The sequence below is a fragment of the Balaenoptera physalus genome (genome assembly GCF_965194825.1).
Source record: "Balaenoptera physalus genome assembly, chromosome: 16".
Classification (NCBI taxonomy): domain Eukaryota; kingdom Metazoa; phylum Chordata; class Mammalia; order Artiodactyla; family Balaenopteridae; genus Balaenoptera; species Balaenoptera physalus.
The window spans coordinates 80,525,809-80,542,639 of NC_138898.1; the positions used below are offsets into that span (position 1 = coordinate 80,525,809).

General features: G+C 38.3%; 1 protein-coding gene and 1 long non-coding RNA gene across 7 annotated transcripts in view; one reads left to right on the forward strand and one right to left on the reverse strand.

Annotated features, from left to right (window-relative positions):
- LOC309646275 overlaps positions 1-12,613 on the forward strand; it is a 638,120-nt gene extending 625,507 nt beyond the window's left edge. For both annotated transcript variants that reach the window (XR_014255235.1, XR_014255236.1), the window contains one exon: positions 367-12,613. This is a non-coding gene — a long non-coding RNA (uncharacterized lncRNA). The remainder of the gene's footprint in view (positions 1-366) is intronic.
- The window catches only part of AUTS2 (activator of transcription and developmental regulator AUTS2), a 1,112,861-nt gene that overhangs the window by 756,698 nt on the left and 339,332 nt on the right, over positions 1-16,831 (reverse strand). Inside the window, exon 1 of one of the 5 annotated variants that reach the window (XM_082432284.1) lies at positions 12,620-14,069. The exons of the other annotated variants lie outside the window; for them this stretch is intronic. Coding sequence (XP_082288410.1) covers positions 12,620-12,667 — 48 coding nt within the window. The 5' untranslated portion in view covers positions 12,668-14,069. Of the gene's footprint in view, positions 1-12,619; positions 14,070-16,831 lie in introns of those variants that run through there. 5 annotated transcript variants of the gene reach the window in all.

The window sequence follows — 16,831 nt, forward strand, 5'->3', positions numbered from 1 at the left end:
CAACTTTTCCCCTACCAAACAACAAATAAAGGCAGAGGAAACAGGTTCTATGCTGTCCAAATCCTACTGCATATCAAGCGAGAATAAAGGGATTCATGGGGCCATGCTCCATAGCTTATGTTCCATACATTAAGTGTCTTCTGGATTTCCCAATTGGTTTTGTGGCACAAATTTATTGCTTCATTCTAACAGAAGAATTTTATTGGGATAAATTTCTATAAAATATTAATAAGGTACAGTCATCATGATTACATAAATTTCCAAACATACTATGTAAATAAATTTCAAATTAACTCTGAAGTTAAAGACTGAGTTAGAGGGGCTTCCCTGGTGGCACAGTGGTTGAGAATCTGCCTGCCAATGCAGGGGACACGGGTTCGAGCCCTGGTCTGGGAAGATCCCACATGCCGCGGAGCAACTGGGCCCGTGAGCCACAACTACTGAGCCTGCGCGTCTGGAGCCTGTGCTCTGCAACAAGAGAGGCCGTGATAGTGAGAGGCCTGTGCACCGCGATGAAGAGTGGCCCCCGCTCGCCGCAACTAGAGAAAGCCCTCGCACAGAAACGAAGATCCAACACAGCCAAAAATAAATGAATAAATTAATTAATTAAAAAAAAAAAGACTGAGTTAGAGTACATATTTTAAACTTATTAGACAGATATGGCATAAGGTTATAAGCAATGCTGTCAATGGGGTCAAATAATACTTAAAATAAGCTCAGGGCAGTTGTTCAGAGGAACACATCTTACTAAAAGAAGAAAAGTGTACTCAATCTCCCCCACCTAATTCAACACCTCAACTGAACTGAATATCTCAGGAAGAAAATCTATTGTTTCCTATATTATGCTCTTTCTGGCTAAAATATTTAACTGTTTTTCAATGAAGCCAAAATTAATAATTCTAATCTTATTACAAAAATACATTGTCAAAATTGCCTGGAAAAAGAAAAAGATTGCAATGTTTTCTATGGATCTACATCTTGATAGAATAGCACTGAAGGGGGGATGGAGATGCAAATGTATGTTACTGATAATAGAAGGTATATAAAGCAAGGTAAACATACACAAGAGCTGTTTCTAGCAAAGATTAGCAAAGTATGATGACATTTCAAGTAAAAATTGGAGAAACATAAAGAAGGTAATAAAAAAAAAAAAACAATTATCACCCTCTATTGAGCACTTATCAGGCCCTGTGCAATGAAAACACTTAAAAACATTATGTCATTGAATCTCTTTTTAAAAAGCGTCTTAGGGGACTTCTGCTTCAAGGAAGATGAAATGGACATAGTTTTACCTATTACTCACACAAACTACAACTAAAACCCTGGACACTACAGATGAAAAAACAAGTAGACTCTGAAAGGTGAAGACAAGAACGCAGACCTGCTAGGAAACTGAGGACCCAAAATATGAGACTATGGTGAGTTCCCTCAGTTTTTTTGTTTCCGTTTTTGTTTTCTACCTCATACTGTGTGTCCCAGACTATGAGCCGAAGAAGCCAGAAATCAAGAAATGCCAAGAGTAGATACCAAAAAAGTCCCAAGAAAAGCCAGCTCCCTTTAGACAAAGGGCATGGGGAGAGTCAAACTAGTAAGATAAACAATGTATAGACAAACACCAAAGAAAAAACTGGGACACACTCATTTCCAAATCAGTAGGGATGAGTGGGGAGCCTAGACTTCCACCCTCACCAGGCGTTAAAGAGGTACTCCACCTCCACACAGAGTTGGCACCAGAGGAGGATGAGTAGAGATTCCGGAACTTCAACTCCACTAGGCAGAAAACAGCCCCCACACCCATCCCTCAACCGTGTCAGTGGAGACCGTGTGAAGAGCCTAGACCCTCAGAGGGCAGCAACAAGCCTCCTCCTTCCTCTCCCCACTAAGAGAGTCCCTCCTACCTCCCCCCATTGTGGAGAGTCACTGCCTGGTGGTAAAAGAACCACTGCCTCCCCCATAGTGTCAGTGGAGGGACATGAGGGAAGCAGTAATTAGACACTATTACTCCTCCCAACCACTATGGTATCAGCTGAGGGCTGGAGGGGAGTCAAAACTCCTACTCAGCACCAATCCTCTCCCCTTCAGGTGACAACTGAGGTGAAACTGGGAACCAGGACCTCTCCCCCAACGTGGCAGTCCCCTTCTCTTGCCAGAGAGCTGCCAGAAGAATCCACCTAAAAACAGAAGGTTTAGTCAGATACAGTCAAACATACAGTCAAACCATACTGCCCCCCAAATATCCAGGTTTTAATCAAATATCACTCCTCATAATAAGAACCAGAAAACTCTTAGCCTAAATGAAAAAAGAAAATCCAACAGACACCAACACTGAGTTTACAGAATTACTTAACAAATATTTTAAAGCACCCACCAAAAAAGGTTTCAGCAAGCAATTATAAACATGCTTAAAACCAAAGAAAATATAGAAACCCACAGCAAAGAAGTCTCAGAAAAGTAAAAGAAGATATAAAGAAGAGCCAAGAGGAAATTTTAGAATTCAAAAATGCAATATTCAGGGCTTCCCTGGTGGCTCAGTGGTTAGGAGTCCACCTGCCAATGCAGCAGATGCAGGTTCAAGCCCTGGTCCAGGAGGATCCCACACGCCACGGGGCAGCTGAGCCTGGAGCCTGCGAGCCACAGCTGCTGACCCTGCGAGCCACGACTGCTGGGGCCCACACGCCTGGGGCCCATGCTCCACAACAGGAAAGGCCACCACAGTAAGGGGCCCGCACACCACAGTGAGGAGTGGCCCCCACTCACTGCAGCTGGAGGGGGCCTGTGCGTGGCAACAGTGACCCAAGGCAGCCATAAATAAACAAACAAACACATAAATAAATAAATAAATAAATGTATAAAACATTAAAAATAAAGGATTATTTTTTAAAAAAGCAGAGACAAAAATGCAATATTCAAAAAATAAAAATAAAAACTCAGAGAACTACAAAATTGCTGAAAGAAATTATGAAGACACTAATAAATGAAAAGACACTCCATGTTCACAGAAAGAAAGACTTAACATTGTTAAGATTTCCATACTATCCAAAGAGATCTACAGATTCAACACAATCCCTATCAGAATCCCAACAGTATTTTTTACAGAAATAGAAAAATTCAACCTAAAACTTATATGGAATCTCAAGGGACTCCAAATAGCCAAAATTATTTTGAAAAACTAGAACAAAGTTGGAAAACTGACATTTCCTGATTTCAAAACATATTACAAAGCTACAGTAATCAAAACAGTGTGCTACTTGCATAAAGACAGACAAATAGACCAGCGGAATAGAATACAGAGCCAGAAATAAACCCTTGTGTATATGGTCAAATAATCTTTGACAAGGGTGCCAAGACCACTCAATGGGAAAAGGACAGTCCTGTCAACAAATGCTGCTGAGAATATTGACATACACATGTAAAAGAACAAAATTAGACCCTTATCTTATATCACATATAAAAATTAACTCAAAACAGATGAAAGTTCTAAACATAAGACCTAAAATTATAAAACTCCTAGAACAAAATATAAGGTTAGAGTTTCATAACACTGAATTTGTTAATGATTCCTTGTATATGACACCAAAAGCACAGGCAACAAAAGCAAAAATAGACATGCAGGGCTACATCAAAGGATACAATCAACAGAGTGAAAAGGCAACCTAAGAAATGGGGGAGAATGTTTGCAAATCATATACCTGGGTAAGGGGTTGATATCCAGACTACATAAAGAACTACAACTCAACAACAATAAAACAGGTAACCTGATTAAAATATGAGCAAAGGACTTGAACAGACATTTCTCCATTGATACACAAATAACCAAAAAGCATGTGAAAAGAACCTCAACATCAGTAATCATCAGAAAAGTGCAAATAAAAAATACAATGTGGGACTTCTCTGGTGGCACAGTGGTTAAGATTCCATTTAAATGCAGGGGATATGGGTTCGAGCCCTGGTCTGGGAAGATCCCACATGTCACGGAGCAACTAAGCCTGTGCACCACAACTACTGAGCCTGCACTCTAGAGCCCATGAGCCACAACTACTGAGACCACGTGTTGCAACTACTGAAGCCTGTGTGCCTAGAGCCCGTGCTCTGCAACAAGAGAAGCCACCACAGTGAGAAGCCCGCGCACTGCAACGAAGAGTAGCCCCCACTCGCTGCAACTAGAGAAAGCCCGCACGCAGCAACAAAGACCCAATGCAGCCAAAAAATATTAATACTAAATAAATAAATAAATAAAATAAAACTCATTTCTACCTTTAAAAAAAAAATACAATGTGATCTTACTTCATATCCATTAGGATGGCTACTAACAAAAGACCAGAAAATAACAAGTGCTGGCAAGGACGTGGAGAAACAGGAATCCTTTTATGCTGTATGTGAGATGATAAAATGGTGCACCTGCTACGGAAAACAGTATAGATGTTCCTCAAAAAATTAAAAATGGAACTATGATATATATAGACATATGATATAGCAATACCACTTCTAGGTATACACTTGAAAGAATTGAAAGCAGGGTCTCATACCACCTATACTCACAGCAGCACTATTCATAATAGTCAAGAGGTAGAAACAACCTGAATGTCCATCTAGGAATAAACAGGTAAATAAATGTGGTATATATAAACAAGGGAAGGTTATTCCATCTTAAAAAGGAATGAAATCCTATCACATGCTACAATTTATTTATTTATTTATTTATTTTTTATTCATTTATTTATCTTTGGCCACATTGGGTCTTCGTTGCTGCTCGTGGGCTTTCTCTAGCTGCAGCGAGCGGGGGCTACTCTTCGTTGCAGTGCATGGGCTTCTCATTGCGGTGGCTTCTCTTGTTGCAGAGCACAGGCCATAGGCACACGGGCTTCAGTAGTTGTGGCTCATGGGCTCTAGAGCACAGGCTCAATAGTTGTGGTGCACAGGTTTAGTTGTTCCACGGCATGTGGAATCTTCCCGGACCAGGGATCGAACCCATGTCCCCTGCATTGGCAGGCGGATTCTTAACCACTGCACCACCAGGGAAGTCCCCACATGCTACAATTTAGATGAACTTTGAGGACATTATGCTAAGTGAAATAAGCTAGCCAAAAAAAAGACAAATACTCCACGATTCTAATATGAGATACCTACAGTGATCAAGTTCACAGAAAGTAGAATGGTGGCTACAAGGAGCTGAGAGAAGAGGGGAAAGGGGCATTGCTGTTTAATGAGTATAGAGTTTCAGGTTTGCAAGATGAGAAACAACAATGGGAATATACTCAACATTACGGAACTGTACACTTACAAAACGGTTAAGATGGTAAATTTTACATAATGTGCTTTTTACCACCATAAAATATTTTTTAATTAAAAATAAAAAAAACAGAACCTCGATGGATGAGCTCAACATCAGATAGAGAGAAGACAGGAAAGAATCAGAGAACGTCAAGGTAGAACAATTGAAATTACTCAGTCTAAACGAAAGAGAAAATATAGACTAAGAGGGAAGAAAAATGAACAGAGTACCAGGGACCTGTGGGACTATAACAAAAGATCTAACAATTCTGTCTTCAGTATCCCAGGAGTGAAGGAGAGAGGGGCTAAAAAGTACATGGTGAAACTTCCCCAATTTGCCAAAAGACACAAACCTACAGATTCAAGAAGTTGTGAGAACCCCAAGCAGAATAAGCCCAAAGCTATCCACACCAAGACACGCCACAGTAAAAGTTTTGAAAACTAAAGATACAGAAGAATTCTGGAAGCAGCCAGAGAAAAACAATACATGACCTACAGGGGAAAGAATGATAGTGAATTTCTCATAAGAAACCATGGATGCCAGCAAAAAGATGCCAAGATACATTGGAATGGCTGAAAAGAACTGTCAACCCAGAATTCTATAGCAAGTGAAAAAATTCCTCAGGAAAAAATGAGTAATAAGACATACTCATATTAAAGAAAACTAAGAAAATTTGTGGCTACTTATCCTAAAGAATGTCTAAAGGAAGCTCTCTTTTAAAAAAATAAAGGAAATGATAAAATAAAGAATCTTAAATCACGAGAAAGGAAAAACAGAACAAATGGAAAGAACAAAATAAATATAATACACTTTCTCCTCTTGAGTCTTCCAAATTATGGCTGACAGTTGAAGCAAAAATTACAACTGTCTTGAGAAGGTTCTAAATGCATGTAGAGGAACTATTTAAGATAATTATAAATGGGGGAGGGTATAGGGAGGCATATTTCAATGCTTCACTTGAACTGGTAAAAAACAACAACTGGTTGACAACAATAGACTGTGACAGAAGTATACATACTGCAATATCTAGAACCACTAAAAATGCTGTATAAAGATACACACTCAAAAACACTGTAGACAAATCAAAATGAAATTTGAGAAAATTCTAGAATGTAACTTACAGAAAAGGAAGGGAGAAAGAAGACAGAGAAACAAAAAATAAAATAAAAAACAGAAAACTAAAAATTGGCAAACTTAAGAGATTAGTAGAGTGCATTAAAAAACATGACCCAACTATATGCCATCCACCAGAGAGTTTCTTTAAATATCATACTTAAGTATATATAACATAAAAGTAAAAGTACAAAAAGGCTCTATCATAAAAACATTTGCCAGGGACTTCCCTGGTGATCCAGTGATTAAGACTTCACCTTCCGGGCTTCCCTGGTGGCACAGTGGATAAGAATCTGCCTGCCAATGCAGGGGACACAGGTTCGATCCCTGGTCCCGGAAGATCTCACATGCCGTGGAGCAACTAAGCCCGTGCACCACAACTACTGAGGCTGCGCTCTAGAGCCCACGAGCCACAACTACTGAGCCCGCGTGCCTAGAGCCCCATGCTCCACAACAAGAGAAGCCACTGCATTGAGAAGCCCATTCACCGCAACAAAGAGTAGCCCCCACTCGCCACAGTGTGCAGCAATGAAGACCCAACACAGCCAAAAATAAATAAACAAAAAAGAAAAAGACAAAAAAATTAAAAGAAAAAAAAAAAAAGACTTCGCCTTCCAATACAGGGGGTGTGGGTTCGATCCCTGGTCAGGGAGCTAAGATTCCACATGCCTCTCAGCCAAAAAACCAAAACATAAAACAAAAGCAGTACTGTAACAAATTCAATAAAGACTTTAGAAATGGTCCACATCAAAAAAAAATCTTTAAAACAAAAAATTGCCTAAAGAAAAAAACAGTGGCTATATTAATATCAGATAAAATAGACTTTAAAGCACACAAAACTATCAGAGACAGAGAGGGAAATTACATAATGTAAAAGGGTCACTGTACTGAGAAAATATGATAATCCTAAGCATATATGCATCAAACAGTAGCCCTGAAAATATATGAAGTAAAAACTGACAGAACTGACAGGAGGAAAAATCAAATTCACAAGTATAATTGAAGACTTCAACACCCCTTTCTCAACAACTGACAGAACAACTAAACAGAAAATCATCAAACATAGAGAACAATTCAACATTAATCAACAGAATCTACTTAACACAGCAGAACATTCTACCCACAGCAGAACATTCTACCCAAAGCAGAATACACATTCTTTCCAAGTGCCCCAGTAAACTATACTGAAACAGACCATATGATGGGCCAGAAAACAAACCTCAGCAAGTGTAAAAGAACTCAAATCCTACAAAGTGTGTTCTCAGACTACAATGGATTCAAACTAGAAAATGATAACAAAGGCAAAAGAAAAATATCCAGACATTTGGAAGCAAAACCACACACCACTAAACAATTCATGCATCAAAAAGAAATCTCAAGGGGGAAAAAAAAAAAAAACTACGCTAAGCTGAATTAAAACAAAAATACAACATATCAAAATTTGTGGGACTCATAAAGCAGTGTTGAAAAGGAAGTTCACAGCACTAAATGTTTATGTAAGAAAAGAGGGAAAACTTTCAAACCAATAATCTAAGCTATCCCCCTCATGAACCCAGAAAAAGAAGAGCAAAAATTAATCCAACTCAGCAGAAGGAAATAATAAAGAAAGTAGAAATGAAGCTGAAAACAAAACAAAAAAAAAAAAAAGGAGAGAGGGAGAGTGAGAAAATTAGTGAAACAAAAAACTGGTTCTTTGAAAAGATCAATAAAATTGACAAAAAGCAAAAAGTTCTTAGATTTAAGAATAAATGCAAGGCATATAAAGGGAAAAAAATCTACAAGTCGGACTGTATCAAAATTAAAATTTTTGCTTTCATCCTCTGTCAAGAGGCTGAAAAGACAAGCTACAGATTAGGAAAAAATATTTGTAAACCACGTATCCAATAATGGATTAGTATCTAGAATATATTTAAGAACTTTTAAAAATTCAACAGTAAAAGTCAAAAATCCAATTAGAAAATAGGCAAAAGACATTTAATGAGCAAGAGATATTTAACAGAAGAAGATATTCAGATGACAAACAAGCACATGAAAGGACATTTGACATAATTAGTTATTAGGAAAATGCAAACTAAAACTACAATGAGAAATCACTACATACCAACAGAATGGCTAAAATAAAAAACAGTAACACCACCAAATGTTGGTGAAGATGCAGAGAAATCAGATAACTCATATCACTGCACTGAAGAGAATGTACAATGATAGAAGACACAGTAAAAGACAGTTTTGGTAGCTTCTTAAAATTAAATATGCTACTCAGGAATTGCATTCCTGGGCATTTATCCAAGAGAAAAGAAAAATTCTGTCTACACCAAAATATACACAAAATTTATGTACACAAATGTTCACAGCAGTTTTATTTGTAACAGAGAAAAAACTGGGAACAGTGCAGATGTCCCTCAATAGGGGGAATGATTAAATGAGCTATGGTACATCTGTAACTTGGAGTACTACTCAGAAACAAAAGGAACAACACACAATAACTTGGAGGAATCTCCAGAGAATCATGCTGAGTGAAAAAAAAATAATCCCCAAAAGTTATATAGTGTATGATTCCATTTATATAATATTCTTGAAATGACAAAATTTTAAAATTGGAGAAAACTACTACTGGTTGCCAGGAGTTAATGACTGGGGGTGTAGGGGAGGAGGAAAGTGGTGAGGCTATAGAAGACTAACAGGAGAGATCCTTTGGGTGATGGAATTGTTCAGTATCTTAACTATATTAATGTCAGTATTCTGGTTTTGATATCGTACAATAGTTTTATAAGGTGTTACAATTGGGGAAACTAGGTAAAAAGCACATGGTATCCTCTCTGTATTATTTCTTACAACTGCATATGAATCTACTATTATCTCAAAAAGTTTAATTTTTAAAAAGTATATTAGGTGACAATTGTCCTGACTTAATAGATGAAAAAACAATTTTATCAAGTTTCTATATGTGGTCCAAGATCACATACTACTAATAAATAGTAGATGCAGAATTCAAACTCATGTTTGCTAGACTCCCCAGAAAAGTCACAGATTTACTCAATAGCATTTAGGGAATAAATGAGCACCTGTTATGTGTTGGTATTATGGATACAAAAAAATGACAACATAGTTCAGTATCTCTAGGATCTTTCAGTATAAAGGACACAGACTGGTGAGTAAATAATTACAATAAAATGCATTATGTATATACAAGGCCAAGTGCTAGCACTGTTCAGGGACATCAAATGAGGATTCTTCAATGGGAGAGGGCAGCCTTTAACAGGCAGGGGATTAAGGGATGCAGACTGACCTTTTAACAAGATCCCTCTAGACACGTGTTGGAGCACTGGAAGGCATCAGGAACACACTGGAGATAAACTAGGAGGCTCCTCGAATAAGCCAGGAGGGAAACAGAACTAAGAAGGGTTCTTTGGGATGAAATGCAGAAGTTAACTGCATTTTAGAGATGTTGCATCTGAGGTTTCTGTTGAATTTCAGGACACATATCTAACTAGTCAATAAAATATATGCCTCTGAAACTCGAGAAAGAGATTAGACTAGTAAAACAGATTTTGGAATAACCAGTTACTGAACATGGTAAAACACATAAAAATAGGAAATTGCTCAAAGAGAATATGTAGAACAAGAAGGGGGCAAGGGGTGGGATGAACTTAGTTCAAGTAAGCAGTATTTCAGAAGGAATGATAGCTGTATATTAACCTAATTCAAGAAAGAGATTACTCATATAAATAATTCAAATGGAAATACTTACAGAGGAGTGTGCATGTGTGTGGAGTGGTAATAAGAAAGATGTTTGTGCTACCATACATGTATTTTTTAATTTTGGAAAGAGATCAGAATCCTGATCTGAAACAAGGAAATGTTTCCCTGTGCCGATGTTTTTGGTAATGTATTACTTGACTTTCTTAGTTTTTCTTGCTCACTATTTAAGACTGATTCAATCATTTTCCTAAATGTGAAACTAGGAAATGGCTGGCCATTGACGATATCCCATAGTGTATTTTCTTATAGCTGTGGACAAACTTTGCAGAAGAAATATCTTTCCAATAATTACAAGTTTATATCAATTCATTTGGTCAGTTTTTGAAAATGAGAGAGATGGTTTCTTTTTTGCCCTCTTTAAAATACTGGAAGAGCGACATCCCCGGTGGTCCAATGGTTAGGACTCCATGCTCCCAATGCAGGGGGCCCTAGCTTGATCCCTGGTCAGGGAACTAGATCCTGCATGCCGCAACTAAAGAACCTGCATGCAGCAACGAAGAGCCGGCGCAGCCAAATAAATAAATAAATATTTTTTTAAAATGAAATAAAATACTGGAGGAAGTTCAAAATTAATAACCCTTTAAAAGAATGGCTTTTTGGAAGAATACAAGAAAGAACAGTTTTAATTTGTTTTTAAGCATCTCTGTCCCTGCGTTTACACTAAGGTCTTTTATCTCTCCAAATGAAACTAAACTCATTTTGATGAATTTTGTAAGTTTAAAAAACAAATCATTGTGAAGGAACAAAAGAACAAAAGTTCTGCTGAGAATCACAGAGATATAGAGCATCAATAAGCATGCCAAAAACAAGACTGAGATTTTTCTGTTTCTCTTATTCCCCCTATTGTAATATAAACAGGATATCCTTCAATTAGCTATGGAGTCTTACATTATTTAGTTTTACATTATATGCATGTCTTGGTATACGAATGCATTCTCTCCTTGTTTGGTTGCTAAAGGAAGAGTAAGATAGTTATTCAAATGAAGCAGTTAATTTAATGTCCTCCTTTTCTTTTTTATGAAGATCATTTCTTGAAATGTTTTTCTGCTTTTAACATTAGTTTATTCTCATTCCTTAACTCTGAGTTTCAGGTTTCTATGGCAGGACATTTAAGGTGAAAGGAAAAAGTTAAGGAGGTAGAATACAGTTTATATTTACCAAAATTCTTAACAACAAACAATGGGTAATGGGCTGCTCAAAGGAAAGCAGTCTGCTGAGGAAAAAAGTAAACCCCAAACCACAATGATAACCCATCCTGACCCTATACAAAAAGATAATATTCTAGTTATAATGGCTTTAATAGTTAATAATGCAAATGTGTCTAAAATGGAGGATGAATCTTTTAAGTAAAAATCCTATACTTTGATTATGGGTAAAGAACAAGTAATTTTGCTGTCACAAAAACACAGGAGAAACAAATCTACACAGAAAAAAAAAAAAAAAAATGTAGGAAAAATTAGCCCAAAGTGTACTAACTTCATTTTAAATTTGAAAAATGGAAGAATTTTTTAACATGCTTATATATATAATCATAAGAATTACGAAGACAATCATCATAATTTTCCATCTTGCCATATCATGATTCCATTCTCTAGGGCCTCAGCTTAATTCTGTAGTCAAATTGCCTATGTTTTCAACAAATAAAACAAGGGAGGAAGGATTTCAAAAGGGAGGCATTTTAGGGTGCTCCTGGAAACCTCATTACTAACGCAATAAATTTCCAAGAGAAGAATTGATATATATGGATCCAGAACCAAAGCGATGGCCAACAGCCCCAGGTAAGTTTAGATATGTTAGGAAGTACATACTTCTTTCCCCAAAGCCTAGTAATGACATATTAAAATACTGTACTGTAACATCGAAATTTCAGATACTACCAAAGTTCATTACTTCCCTAAAATATAACCCACCAACACAGAGCAAAGAGATATTCTCATAAATAGTCAGCCAAAATGGTGGGGATTCTTTCTGCACCCAAGTAACGTTTGAGCAAAGAAGAGCAAAGCTCTTCTACACATGAATGAACAAAGTCAGTTAACTGAAAGAAAAAGAAAAAACTTCTGACTAAACAAACAGGTAATGGGAAGTGACTATCAATTTGTTTCAGAACCAAATCAAATATACATCAAGTTTCATAACAAATATTCCTCTTGAAAATTCTCTATTCAAGCTAAAGAAGTATAGCCTGTCTTTCCTGTTACTGCAGTTTCATTATTTTTCTTCTTTAAATACTAAATAATGCCTCTGGAACAGAGTTTGAAGATTCCTTCCTCTTGGTCAGCAGCAATGTCAGATAGCAAGTATAGAGCCTTCATTTCATCCAAGAATTATTAAGCCAGAGGAAGAAACACATTCACAAAAGAACCTTCTGCGTTCATCTGCTTCCCTGAGTAGCCAGAGGAGCCCATCAACATGAGAAGCCTGGAGGGAGGTGGCAGGTTTCCCTTGGGAAAAGAAAACATATTGACTTACCTTCTCTGCATACTTGAACTTAACATAGAACCAAGTTGACTTGATCATTGTCTCACCTTCTGCTCTCAGAGGAAAAGAAGATGGAAAAAAATAAAAAGAGGAAAAGAAAAAACAAAAACAGTATAGTGCTGAAGAAAAAACAGTGTTTCAGCAAAGGCTTCTTTCAGATGCTGAGTTTTCCAGAGGATGACATGTACTCAAAGGAGGGGTGAAGGGGGAAGATATAGGAAAATGCACTATTTCAAACCTGGCCTCCTTTCCCTTTCTGTTCCTGTACACCTTCCCTTAGTGTCTAAATCGCTGTGTGTGATCTTGCTCCGGAAACTGCACTCCAGGACTGCCTTGCTGAGCTGCCTGCCTCTCCCTCCTCTCTCTCCCTCTGTGTCGCTCTCCTGGCTGGCTGACAAGAGAATTCCTCAAATGGCCTTCAGCTGCCTTCATCGCAAATGGCACATGTCAGTAAAGGCAGGAGGCAGGCCCTGGCCCCAGTCCCCTCCCAGAAGGAAAACTCCTCCTCCTACGCCTAACCCCAGGGATGAATAATGAATTCCAGAACTTCCCCTCAGGACACAAATTAACACCTGGCCAAACATTATTCTGACAAGAGCCTGTGTCTAGAGAAAGGACCCTGCCACAGCTTTAACCCCATGATCCCCTAAACAAGATCAGGGGGTGACCCTTCTCCACGCCTACAGAAGATTACAACACTAAAAACAGTCCAGTCTCTTTAGCAAAAGGTGAATAAGAATCCATTTGAAATTCTCCAGCTGAAACAACATCTTTCAACCTTCTGCAGCCAGAGAAAGAGAAACTGGGAGAGCTTTCTCTCGATATTCCCTTTTACTTCTACTAGCTGCCAAAACAGCTCCTGGTATTCAGCCTCAAGAACAGCTTGGTAAAATGATTGACACTTTATACATACTTATTTTTCACAGAAATGTAAAGATAGTATTTTTTATTTTTGTTTCACTACTATTAACTAGTTAAACTTTTCAAGATTTCAATAAAAACTGTGAAACAGAATCACAGCACTCACTTTACAAGATGCCAGAAATGGAATGGAGAAAGAGGGGTGAAATGTAGGCACACAGCTTTAGCATACATGAATTTGAGACACCTATGCACTGCTGTACTGAGGCAGTCAGGCATGCGGAAAACAGTGATTCTCAAAATATTTAATAATATGATAGCGCGGCTCTTATTCCGATTCCCCATATCCCTACAGGGGTCCCTACCTCCAAGTAATAATATTGACAATATTTATCAAATACAAAATAATTAAGATTCATCTGGATTTTAAAATTCTACTGGATGCTCTAAACTACAAAACCGCATCTGCAAAAGAGGAAGAGACAAATACTTGAGTTCGAATGTCTGGTATTATCAGCTTCTACCTTTCAAAACAGTTTGAAGAGTGTGAAATATTCTACCACCAGTCACTTTGTGCCACTCTGATTCCCAAGGCTGAATGGAGCAACTGAGCCAGTGTGCTGTTCTAGTGGGAACCGTTCCTACCAGTCAGAAGGGTCAGAGTTTCCCCGGGGCTCATCTCCCTTTCACATCTGCGAAAGACCAGAAGCGCTCATGGACCATTGTTCCATTTCTCTACCTCTGTGTCACAAAAACACCAGCCTTTCATCCCTATAGCCCCTTCATCTGAGGCACGTCATGATTTTTCACAGTCAAGGTGTTTGAGGGCATAATGTTGGCTGAGACCTAAATATCATTTACTACCTGTCTTTATGGAAAGGGAATATGCTTCCATTTTGAAGCTGCTATTACATGTCACCAGGCTAAGCAGTAGCTTCATTTTAGCATTCAAAATGTTAGGAGTGATTACCACTGAAAAGCCCTCCCAAAAAACTCTATACCTACATCACAATAATTACAAATCTTCCCATATTTTTGAAGAAGCATTTTCTACTATACCACTCTAACATTCTAATACTATTTCAGCAGAGCAGCTACATAAGTGCATAGTAAAACTTGATGTTGAGATTGACAAGTGTATCAAAACTCATCCCCTAAGACCCATGTACAATAAAGGATCTCAGTGGATTCTAATTTGAATTATTAAGTAAGGATATAAATCACTTAGGATGTGGGAGATAAGGTAAATGGAGTTCATACCTGAAGGCTTCTAATTTCTCTGAGAACAATGACGCTATGCTTACTGGCCTCTCTCAATTCCCTGAATCTTTCCAGCATCCAGCATCTTCTTTCTAGAACACCCTTATATTCTTCTATCACATCACCTAACTCATACTCTATCATCCTTCAGACTGGTACTTAGGCTGTCACTTCCTCCAAGAAGCTTTCCTCATCCTCATCCCCGAGCCTGGGTTGGGCACATCTATTGTTGACTGAACTTATCCCCCCTCTTAGCACTTATCATACACTGTTCTTCTGCTTACTTATGTTCTTCTGCATCTCCTTCTGAATTGGAGGTCTCTTGAGAGCAAGTCCCCAGTCTGCCTCAGTCACAGTTATAGCCTGTGGCTCGGCACAGTGCCTGGACACAGTCGATGCTCAGTTAGTATTGCTGGATGGCATGGAGGAAGGAAAACGTGGGTCATATGGCAAGAATGGGGATGAGACAATCCATGTAAAGTCCTTAGTTCATTTTCTCTAAAATTGTAAGTTCTTGATAAATGTTTGCTATCATTTAGCTTTGAGTGGGGAGAGTTTGGAACTTCCACCAAGGAGACAAAGAAAGTGACTCAGTAAATGCATTGATGGCAACAATGAAGAAGCCAACAGCCGTTGAGGCCCACTGATCTATAACAACATCCAAACAGAGTTTTAATTCTCTCAAGTGGAACACAGAATCTCAAGAAAGGGTACACAGCTGGCATGCTCCTGAGAGGAAATGGGCAGAAGGACAAGACCTTCAAGGAACTGAGGGTGCTGGCGAGAGGGGTGGTGAGGGGATTACATACGGAATGCAGGCTGGGTAAGGAAAGAAGTGAGGCCAGAGGGGCTTGTGGTCTGAGAGAAGAGTGAGGTGCATCACAGGAAAGGTGGAATGGGGAGGGTAAAGATGGCAGCGTGACCACTAACCAACTTTACTTAGAGACATGCTGGCAAAACACTCTGTCTTCAGGACAGACTGTGGAAGATTAGGGATTTTTTGAAAGTTAATTCATTTCCTTGTGATTTTCCCCCTTTATTGTAAATCCAAATGCTCGTGGAGAAGGGGAAAAAGATAATGAAGGATTCCAAAAAGTTAGAATTTGCATAATCAAGTAGTTAGACTCATAGGATTAGTGAATATTCATTCTACTTGGGAAAGGATTTTAAAACTTCATGAAAACAAACAGTGTCTAACTTTAGCATAAGGCTCTCTTTTAAGTAAAAAGAAATAATAAACTCCCCACTTGATCATATTTTGATTGTTAGCAGGCATTCAATGATTGAAGAAACACAAAATGTAAGAATTTAATAATGCTTCTTAATGAATCTCTATTTTATTAACCATCCCTTCCAGAAACACCTAAAAATCATGTGCACACACAAATATGGCACCTGTGTCCTGATAAAGGTTGCACCTCCCAAGCTGGGAAATGATCTGTAGCAAACACCACAAGGATGAAAGAAGTGAAACCCAGAGAGTTAAAGTGACATCACCAAGGTCTCACACCTGGTCTGTAGCTGAGCTGGATCTATGAGATGTCCTGGCTCCTTAGTCTAGCATCATGCTACTGCATGTAGGAGTATCCCTGAGAATACTGGTAAGATTGTAGCTGTTATACATTTCAGATAACACAATATGACCATGCAACAGTTAGAATTAATAGCAATATAAATTGTCTTAGAATTAAGGGAAGATAAAATAAAATTGCTATTTATTTTATCCCCCAAATACCTAACATTTGCATGAATACAGGGCATTGCTTAATGAGAGGTAAGGAAGGAGACGAAACTCAATTCAAGGGGTAGATTTTTGGATGTGTTTCGTTTAAAGTCTCTTAAAAGAGGGGAAGGCCAAAAACTGGTCGGGGGGCTACTTTATGGGAGAAGGTACAGTGCAACAAGCAGTGGTAACATGCAAGAGCTCTGGAGACAGAAGGACCTCAGTTCCAATCCTGGCCATGCCAAATGACAGGTATCAATATAAGGGCAAACTAGTCACTTATCTCTCTCAACCTCAAGTTCCCCATCTGTAAACTGAGGGTAACCAAACCTACCTTCAAATGAGGATTCCTGTGAAAA